This window comes from Macrosteles quadrilineatus, unplaced genomic scaffold (assembly GCF_028750875.1).
Source record: "Macrosteles quadrilineatus isolate MER2022 unplaced genomic scaffold, UCM_ALF_1.0 Scaffold_8__2_contigs__length_117827958, whole genome shotgun sequence".
Lineage (NCBI taxonomy): Eukaryota > Metazoa > Arthropoda > Insecta > Hemiptera > Cicadellidae > Macrosteles > Macrosteles quadrilineatus.
In genome coordinates, this window is record NW_026542601.1 from 25570939 (window position 1) to 25582154 (window position 11216).

General features: G+C 31.6%; 1 protein-coding gene across 1 annotated transcript; it reads left to right on the top strand.

Moving 5' to 3' along the window:
* The first annotated feature begins 8664 nt into the window (after positions 1 to 8664).
* Positions 8665 to 9582, top strand: LOC128999304 (uncharacterized). Its single transcript, XM_054425727.1, has 2 exons — positions 8665 to 8757; positions 9083 to 9582. The coding sequence occupies exons 1-2, from the start codon at positions 8700 to 8702 to the stop codon at positions 9550 to 9552; spliced, it is 528 nt and encodes a 175-aa protein (XP_054281702.1). The 5' UTR covers positions 8665 to 8699; the 3' UTR covers positions 9553 to 9582.
* Positions 9583 to 11216: the final 1634 nt, after the last annotated feature.

Consider the following 11216-nt stretch of genomic DNA (forward strand, 5'->3'; position numbering starts at 1 on the left):
ATTTTAACTTTGCGAATTGCATAATTTTAAATATAGTGCTTCATAGATATTTTTTATTACATTCACTTTAACATAAAGATTCGATGAAACAGGAGGTTTTAAGTGAACATAAGTATCTTTTATGAGGCTGTTGGACCTACTGATGAATGATGAATACCCTAACTGCAACACAGATCGTTGATAAATTCTTCTATACTTAAAATAATGATTAAATCCAACATACATATTTGATTACATATATAGTAAAAACTTGTAATCGTATTGTCTGTAATCGTACGTAATATTTTCTTAGTCATGCGACGAACAAAACTTGTTAAAATAGTACAATGACAAGATTAATCCATTTACCTCTACAGGTGGCGTCTCATTTGACGATGTTAACCTCTTGATCTGACTGTTGCAAGACGTGCATACTGATGCATTACGTATCCTAGCAAGTATAACTGTTGTAAGTTTGACAAATGATAAGATGAGTTGATTACTCTACAAGTGGCGTCTCATTTGACAATGTTACCTCTTGATCTGACTGTTGCAAGACGTGCATACTGATGTATTACGTATCCTAGCAAGTATAACTGTTGTAAGTTTGACAAATGATAAGCTGAGTTGATTACTCTACAAGTGGCGTCTCATTTGACAATGTTACCTCTTGATCTGACTGTTGCAAGACGTGCATACTGATGTATTACGTATCCTAGCAAGTATAACTGTTGTAAGTTTGACAAATGATAAGCTGAGTTGATTACTCTACAAGTGGCGTCTCATTTGACAATGTTACCTCTTGATCTGACTGTTGCAAGACGTGCATACTGATGTATTACGTATCCTAGCAAGTATAACTGTTGTAAGTTTGACAAATGATAAGATGAGTTGATTACTCTACAAGTGGCGTCTCATTTGACAATGTTACCTCTTGATCTGACTGTTGCAAGACGTGCATACTGATGCATTACGTATCCTAGCAAGTATAACTGTTGTAAGTTTGACAAATGATAAGATGAGTTGATTACTCTACAAGTGGCGTCTCATTTGACAATGTTACCTCTTGATCTGACTGTTGCAAGACGTGCATACTGATGCATTACGTATCCTAGCAAGTATAACTGTTGTAAGTTTGACAAATGATAAGATGAGTTGATTACTCTACAAGTGGCGTCTCATTTGACAATGTTACCTCTTGATCTGACTGTTGCAAGACGTGCATACTGATGTATTACGTATCCTAGCAAGTATAACTGTTGTAAGTTTGACAAATGATAAGATGAGTTGATTACTCTACAAGTGGCGTCTCATTTGACAATGTTACCTCTTCATCTGACTGTTGCAAGACGTGCATACTGATGCATTACGTATCCTAGCAAGTATAACTGTTGTAAGTTTGACAAATGATAAGATGAGTTGATTACTCTACAAGTGGCGTCTCATTTGACAATGTTACCTCTTGATCTGACTGTTGCAAGACGTGCATACTGATGTATTACGTATCCTAGCAAGTATAACTGTTGTAAGTTTGACAAATGATAAGATGAGTTGATTACTCTACAGGTGGCGTCTCATTTGACAATGTTAACCTCATGATCTGACTGTTGCAAGACGTGCATACTGATGTATTACGTATCCTAGCAAGTATAACGGTTGTAAGTTGATAAATGATAAGATGAGTTTGATTAACTCTACAGGTGGCGTCTCATTTGACAGTGTTAATATCTTTATCTGACTGTTGCAAGACGTGCATACTGATTTTATCATCCAAAGCAATTATAATTGATGTAATTTTGACAAATGATATAATTATTTGGTTAACTGTACAGTATCTTATATTCATAATTTTTAAAACAAGAGGAAAATCAAATTTTAACATTTCCAGATACATTAAATTATGTCTTTTTTACGTTATGAAAACATTATAGTTTTAGTTTATAAAATGTTTTAGTTCTAACTTTGTGGGTTAAGCCCATTAGTATCAAATGTAAAATTGAAATTGCGTAAAATATGTTTAATAGCTCATTCCGAGTATATGTCTATATTATTTTGTTATAATTAAGTTTATTCAAAATCAATGATAATGCATTCATTTTATTATAATTGAAAATTGAATATATAAAACGTAAAATAGTTAAATATTTTACTTCTTTTATAATAGTCAGAATGCCAACAATGCATATATGTAACTCACGACTCCCTGTACAAAGTCTAAGTGAATATAAAAGTTACCATTGTCTAAGTTTGTTTTTCGTCTTCGTCAAGAAGTAACTCAAACAGAAGTCTTGTGAACCCAGTTATAGTTTGTCACACACAGTTGTCTTAAATGTCATTTTTATATTGGGTTTGGTCAAGTAGGATGTCTGTTTGTAACACTTGCTAAAAGTTTACAATTTATTTTTTATTGATTACTATACAGTAACTTTATTAGTTGTAGTGTTATTTTATATAGAAGTGCCTTACCATCAAGTTTTCTGTGTAACATAATGTTCACTAATTAGTTCAATTGCTATTAATTAAGCTAATTGAACGTATTACCCACAGCTAATTTCACATAATTGATATTACAATAATGAAAATAGCTTACAAAAATAGTGGCATAGCTGTTGTAATTCGTGTGGAATTGAATGCGGGAAGAAATTTAAGGCCAACAATTAAAACATTATTAAGTAGATGAACGTAAAAAAGGCTCGATCGTTGTTTTTATAATTGAGATTTCTTGACATTAATAATGTGATATATTAGCTTTACTAAACACATAGATTCCACCTTCAACTCCATTATGAAACTTGATGTATACTTTAGCGTCAACCTAATCAGGACTCATTTTTTTAACTGTGCTTTTCAATTTAGAATGTAGGTATTCTTTGTTAAACTACCACAAGCTAAATACCATACTAGGGACAAGAAAATAGTTTTAGTGGCCTAACAAACTAGTGGCAATATCACCTTCTTAAAAGTGTTTTCTTACTATAACAAATTATAATGTACAACAAACTACCTTAAAACAAAACCGTTAACATTTTTACTAATCTAACAACTATAATATTTGTTTTAACTAAGCCTATTATTTGATTTAATAACTTGTTAACGTTGGCACGCTGTTGCGTAGGTTGTAGATGTATATTTTAACTAAAGATAGTATTTATTTAGAGCATCAATTCGTTTTTTTTTTTTTCAACAAATAAACTATAGAACCATTATTTATCATCGCGGAATTAATTTCGTATTCAAACAGATCTGCTTAACGTTATTTTTTATATAAATTTTACGCTGAAAATAGTTTGAAACTCGTTTATAGCTAAATTGAACAATGTTTATGGTGTATTTCTTCAAATAATAACACAAATATATGGCTACTTAAATAAATTAGTTTACAATTCCAATCACAACGGATATACAATTTAGGCCTACTATCACTGATCCTACTGATAATATTCCTGTGTTTAGGGAATAGAAAGTTTGTTTCTGTGAATGACACAATCTATACGATGTGTTCTGTAATTGACATTGACTGTCAAATACTAAACAGGGTGGTCCTACTGTTTTAGATGCTGGGGAGCGAGCTGGTATAGTGGTTAGAGCGCGGGACTTCGGTCCGAGAGGTCCCGGGTTCAAATCCCACCAAATCACCAATGGATTTTATCCAAGTGATAATGCCACAACCCCTAGGTCTAGCCTGAAGTAATGTGAAAAACAATCTAGGGATCGTGCCTAGCGTCTTAGAAAAAAAAACTGTTTTAGACTAATAAGATCTTACTGGCATACCTACAATCCCATAGCCACATGTAAATAGCATGTGACAGCATCTGTTTAATAGGTCATCACAAAGACAATCGTGTTCTGAATTTATGATTAGTAGGCCTAAAATAGGATGAAAAGAATATAAAGACATATTTTGAAAAAAGGCAAGGAGTATATTCAAAACGTAGGATGATAATTGAATTTTATAACGATGTTTTAAAATTAATTTCAAAAGCTGTTTATATTTATTTTTTTAAAGATTGATTTGTTTATTAGTAGTACTGTATATAAATTCATCTAACCTTAGACTAGAAGTGCTTATAAAAAGAAAAAATGATACGTGATAGTTACAATATTAGATGAAACATATTTAAATAACAAGAGTTACTATTCTGGTAAGTTTACCATTATTATAGTTGTAACATCTTAGTCCAACACTCTCCACGTTTCGTACCTCACACCACAAACCCAACATAAACTAGCTTTGGTTCCTCAACCGGTCTTAAATAGTTTCCAGTTTCCACATAACACTTTAACCTGTGGATCTATTGTATTTTCTGTTTTATATTTTGTAAAAACTAGTTGTTTTACTAAATACTAATTGAGTTTAGATTAATTACACTAATATACAGTAAGTAGTAATAAGTATGTTAAATAGTAAGTAACAAGTACTAATTAGTAAGTATTGATAAGTAATTCACGTATAAAAGCTCGATGTTAGATAGTAACACAACCATGACAGTGTCATTGGATAAACTTCTAAAATACTTTTGTCGTAGAAACATAAATCGTTCAAAATGCTTGAAGGCAGCAGTAGGGATTGCTTCGTAAGCAGGAGGTAAGTAAAGCACATTTCCCTGTAACCACTTCCCTTTATAAGAGTCCTTCCAGCTCATTGGTCGAGGATTGCATTCCTTTGAGAATCTGCATGTATCATTTCACCGTCTTGCTCTTTATCATCTCAATATAAGATGCGTACTCAAGCACTGAAAGTCTTAAAATGATTGATTTAATATTTTAAGGTATCTTTTATAATTTATTCAATTTTTCTTAATGAAGTTTTAAGCAAATCTGTGTTTTAATAATTTTATATTTAATAAATAATAATTGAATCAATGTTGTAGGGATATAACACATCTTAACAGCGAAAGAAATCGTATGACACTCGTCTAAAATGTGTTTACCGGACTAGTGACTTAATATACTATTTCATATGTATTTACCAAACAAGTCAATAATTAATTTCAAAGTCATACTCATACTTGTTGCGTAAGAATTCCTATGGAGTTGTAAAATATAAAATAATCCAAATCGTGTAAAAACATTCCATAAGTAAGTACATTTTATAGCTCGTGGTTTACATTTGTAAACAGTAACTGTAACGTTTATATAGCACTTATATGTTGACACATTTGACTAATTCAATGTGCAATATCTGAAACTACTGTCAAAGTGTTCTTGAAAGATAAAGTTTAAATTGCTTTTCTGTGGTTCAGAACAGATGATTGCTCCTTTCAAATTGTAAGTGTTTAAACATTGTAACTGATTGCAAATATTTGAAAATTCTGATGTAAAGACACCAGAACTGCTGATTATCATGATGTATTATAAACTAAACCAATTGTTTTGTGGTTTATTTGTACTGTATTGTTTGTTTTTACCCGGATATTAGGGTTATAACTGTTGATGCAGTGAAGAATATTGTTTAGGTTCATAATAATTGTGTTTTGACACGTCTAAGAGAGTTAGTTTTCTATTTAAAAAACCATTAAAGTAAATCTCTGCAATAAAAATGCATGTGTTACGGTTTTTTGGGTTTTTTTTTCTCGATCGAATGCTACTAGCGTATCCTTATGATTATATTTTTTTATTTATTCAATAAAGACTCTTATTTTATCTGATTTGTCCAATATTTGTTATTTTGATTACTAACTATTTTTACTCTAGTTATTATTTTAAGTTAATGCAATAATTTCTTGTTGTCGTGTTGGTAAATAAAATGTCATATCAATGCTAATTTTAGTTGTAGCGTTTAGTAGTCAAATTACTGCAAAGGATTCTTAGTGTAAGAAAAAAAGACCACGTTTACTTTCTTATAGTGAGAGAGAGGTTTGCAAAATGTGACTCGTAGGCAAAAATAAAAACGAGGCTGTAATCTACCTAAATTGTCTTAGTTTTATTTTTTAAATTCAATAGATCATTAGGCGTACTAATAGTAAAAATTGTGTTGGAACCAATGTCATACAATCTAAATATAACAAACATGTTTTTCTTAGATCGTGTGCATCAAAGGGAAAAACCTACGCATACTGTTGGAAAGATATTTTCCTGTTGATGTACGGAATCAATTTATACATAAAAAATAGGCTCAAAAATAAGCAGAAAAAATCAATTTTAAATTTTAAAAGATTTAACATGGGCCTTATGGGTTGCCGGTACTGGTGGCAAACTAACAAAAAAATATAAACAGAAAATTAAAACAAAAGGAAAAAAATCCAATTACAAATATTATTTACAGCTTGGGGTGAAAATAGAAAATCCTGTATATTACATATTTTGGTCACGTGTTTGACCACTGGACGACTTCTGGTTTTCATAAAACCATATTACCTACAGCAAACAATTCTTAATGATGTTGGGACGTTAAATACAGTTATACATTTTGGACCCTGTGATTCATCTATGAATATTCAGCGACCGCTTGTTAATACTAATCTAGAATTCCAGCTTATTATTCTGCTGTTCCAAGAGGTGACAATCTGAATGTTTGTCCACTACTAATTTCATATTTTGTGTGTGCCTTGACAAGGGTCAAAAAGTTTTGCCAGGGGGCAAAAACATTTTAATTGTTTTTTTTATTTACACAGGTGTATTATAGTACGTATTTTAGTAAGAGACGAGAGTATTAATAAGTCAATAAATTCATAAAAACCCTTTTCCTCAATATTTTCGTCCTAATTTAGATTTTTATAGTAAATTTAAATAAATTGTAGAGAGAGGTTATCAAATCACAGATCACTGTTTGGGTTTTGTAATACGTAAGTTAAGTTTTCCGCTACAAGAGTGTCCAGTCATAATTAATTTACAAGAACCTCAGATACTTTAACAAGATCTTCAGGGACCGATCCTGAGGGCCGAGGTGTGATTCCTGACAGGTGACATTAATTTGTTGGACAGAGAAGAGATTGTTGTAGAAAATCAAAGTAATATGAATCACGGTATAAGGTACGGATTATCTCAAACAATTGTCATATTGCAATCATTTTATATAACACGTTGAGTTTCTAATTTTGCTGAAACTTCTGTGCCCTGTGTTCGTGCAAACTTAGAAATCTTACAACCATAATATGGTATTAATTTTTTTTTTCGAATCTTTAGACATAATGGGTTTATAGGTGTAAATTATGTAATGTATTCAATATAAATACATATATACTAATAATTAAAAATAATGTTAAATAGCGAAGTTTTTTTCCAAAACATGAGTTTTAGTGGTTAAGATATCTCTTACAGAGATATAGGCGATGAAAATTTAACATGTTTCCATGATAAGGAAAACTTTTTATGTTATCAAACAAAGCAACTGCATTAAGATAAATGTAATGCTAGTTTTAAAGTTTTACATGATTGCATAATAAAAAGAACAAGATAATATTCAAACACAAATCTCTATGGTAAAGTACGCAAACGTTGTACCTTATATGCTGTGATATTACAAACTATCGATTTTATCAAATAATACGTACTATGACAAGAGGTTTTGTTCTATAATATTATGCAGATTGACAAACTATGGAAGGAAACGTATAAAAATAAAGCAGTGGAAATGTAAAAAATTGATTGTCAACCACGGAAGGCAGTCGCAGCTCTGTTACATTGAGTAACACAATGGAGCGAGTCAAATCAACAATGATTTGGTTTTCAAAAGATGACGTCAGACTTCCCAATTGAAGATTGTGAGTCTGACTCAATCTGATTTCAAGTTTTGCAATGACTAAAACTCAAATGATTTACTGTGAACTGTGTCAAAAACTCATGTAATAATCATTGACTTACTTAATGCTATGGTGCATCAATAATTACAATGGTGACAACTGATTAATTTATTTAACCATCAGCCGTTCATATTATACAAAACATCAGATTATACTTTAAAATATGCTATCGTATTTTCTTTATGTTTTTATAAAAACACATTTGTTTTGGCCCATGTTTTATGGTATCTAACCTTCAACCTATTATGAAAAAGTATTATTAGTTAAATTTCCTATGAAAATTAGAACCAGACTTCCCCCACAAGAGCAAACCTTTACATTTAAAGGCAATAATTGAAACACGTTATTTAAATATAACTATCCAGAATGTGTATATTTCTTTTTTGTTTCTTCTACTAAATCTGTCATAGGCAAGTGAGTTCAAAATGTCTAGTTAAAATTTTTTTACAGGCTTAGTAGTATTTCAATTCCACACAGTGATTACTTAAATTAATGCTCCTTGCCAAAGAATATAAGAACGTGAGTTTCATTGTAATCTGTATTCCAAGAATCTCAGGACAAGCTTAGGAGGCCTGCCCTTGCGGATCTCCGAAAAACCAAGGCGAATATCCTAACAGTTGTGAATATTAATTAGTTTTCATCTTCATTAAGGACTGATAATGTTAGTTTTTCAATAAATTTTAAAATAAACACTTTACACACGTTTTTGTCGGACGAAATCAGCATAGCTGGCGAAAGGGTAATACAATAAAAGCTCCTAAAATATTGGTGAAGTATTTATTTTAAAATGTATATAAAATATTAAAATTTTCACCCTGACCTGTATCTATTAAAGGGTAATTAGACTTCCACAAACTTAACTAAATATTTCACTTGTCTTAAACGTTACATAATGGAAATTAACCAACCGTTGCGTTACCATAGAAACATTTATTGAGTTGTAAGGAAAACAATTAATTGGCAATTTTAAAATTGGTAATGTTGATAATAATTATAGTTATTTTCTTAATAGCAGCCTTAGCTTACTTCAAAACACGTAAGTATGCACTTTCCTTTTTGTCTTCTAGTTAAAAGGGGTTTTTCATGAAATTTAAAATAATATGTGTCACATATTTATTGATTTTTCGTTATACGGAAGGATTGATTGTAAATTGAGTGTAAAATGAATTGAGTGTATAATCATCGAAGAATTAAAAGTCAAAATTCAATGTGCAAATAAGTAAGTTTACATAAAAATATGTAATATCAGTATGAAAATTGCAAAGAATATATTTAAACCACTTTAACCTAGTTGGCTCTCCATTACTCAATGTGAATATTGAGTTTTGGCTGGTGTTGTTAATACGAAGACTTTTTTCAAGGACGCAGCACATGGCCTCTAAACTACATGTCTTGCACCTGTAACAGATCTAAGCCAAACACTCAAAGGTTATCCCATTCACAAAACCAACCAACATCGTCAACGGAATTAGAAACCGATGAAAACGGAAATGTACTGGAAAATGAAATCATAGATTCAGAAAATGAAGAAAGTGAACCATTGGAGTGCAAATATATGGGAAGAGTTTCTGAGACGTCCACAGATGAGGGCGAAGAAGACAATGAGAGAATGGGGATGTTAGATGAGATAGAGGAAGAGGAGAGAGACAAGGCTGGTGATGTTGAGGTGATTGTAGATGTTGAGAAGATGGAGGGAGGTCTGGAGGATGTTGAAGTGCTGAGGGTCCACCACAAGTCTTCAGGAGATTCCCAGAGCTGGAGAAGTGTCAAGGTCACCTCGAGTGTGTTGAACTATAAACATCATCCGAGACGTAGGACCAAAGTGCAGTGATCTTGGCACCTAGTGTATGTTTGATGTAATATTTGGTAATAAATCGCTCATTTCGTAAACCTATTAAGAAAGTTACAAATGAAACGACTTTCTTTACACTTTATCCACTTTCCTGAACCTTTCTGATTTCATTCAATGTACCGATATACTATTTATCTACGGTAATGCAGTTGTTTATAAAATATATTATATATGCTCTAAATTAATTAACTAAAATGTAAAAAACAAAGGATTTACTTAGTTTCAAAATTTTATATGCTGCAGCTTTTTTACATTTCAAAATGTTATTGAAATTTTTTTAATAGGGCCTATAATATTTTAATTTCTAAGGATAATTAACATAGAATTTCCAGGGTGAAATGAGGAGCAAACGTCTTTCGCATCGTAAAGTAGCCCAATCAAAAATATTAGGCTATACTTGTATTATTAGACTCCTCAGCATAATACTAATCTAATTGGATCGAAAGTAACTGAAGATAATTGACAAATAATACCTCTTAAACACTGCAAAGTAAACATAGATTAGCTTAATAAGGTTACGAATTAGCTACTCATAATGTCTTTACCCATAGTTTAAATTTGTTAATAAATCGCGAATACTTGGATCCTAACTAACACCAAGAAAGAAGAGCAAAGTACCTTGTAGTAATTATGTTACCTGATGTAATTCAAATGCTTAGAAATAATAACTGTATATCTAGTTAAGCAAATGTTGTTGTATCACATCTACATGATATTTGATAACTTCCATAAGATCCACAAGAAAAGAAAGGCAGAACTACGACTTAATCATCGATCAAGCTATCTACACCAACTCTCTCATGCTTATTTAAATAGTTTGATGGATGATGGAAGACTAACACGCAGAAAGTGTCACAAGCTTCTGTACACTCACGTCAACGTAAAGTAGTCACTGGCCGAGCCTGACACTGATGAATGAGTTTGTCATTTGTATTACATCAAGGTGGTTCGGGTTGATATTGGTACTCCACCTATGTTCATAATACAAAAATCTACAATGATTCACTTCAAACAGCTTGAGCTTCTTCTTGTAGTGTTTTATAAGTCTACTAGCAGAGTTCCTTCGAACGGGGTTGGCATATAAGTATAAATGCTTATTGTAGTTATGGGAGGGGACACGGTTTAAGAACATTTTGTCTTTTAATGTATACGGTATCCTATAGTGTCCTACAGTATCTACCATAGTCCTAATTTTCAATCACTGCACCTAAACCATGAAAAAAAGTTAAGTTCTCATTGTGTCACAACTTTTTGTTGCTAGTTGGTTAAAATTAGCTGTGGTCATAAATGCAAAAACATAATAGTGCTGCTCCCTGTTGGTAAGCTTTATAACTTTTTAATGCTATTTAATATCATAGAACCAACTTGTGAAGTTGAAACGGATGTAAAATTCTTTAATTTCTTTAAATATGAATACTCATAAGGTTTACATGAGAAACTCCAGAGCCAGAGCCACTGGGGGAAGCCTGAAAGGATTTTTGAGGTAAGAATATGTCTATATGTTAATCGGGAATGTCAGCTATCATCATACTAAATTTCAACCTTATCGGTTTAGTATTTTTCGCGTTTACTTGTCACAAACATCCATCTATCCATCAATACATCCGTACATCCAAACTTTCTTACTTATAATATTAGTAGGA

Coding starts and splice junctions, on each gene's coding strand:
- LOC128999304 (XM_054425727.1), top strand. CDS start 8,700: ATGTTGATAATAATTATAGTTATTTTCTTAATAGCAGCCTTAGCTTAC. Junction 8,758..9,082: donor CTTAGCTTACTTCAAAACAC/GTAAGTATGCAC, acceptor ACTTTTTTCAAG/GACGCAGCACATGGCCTCTA.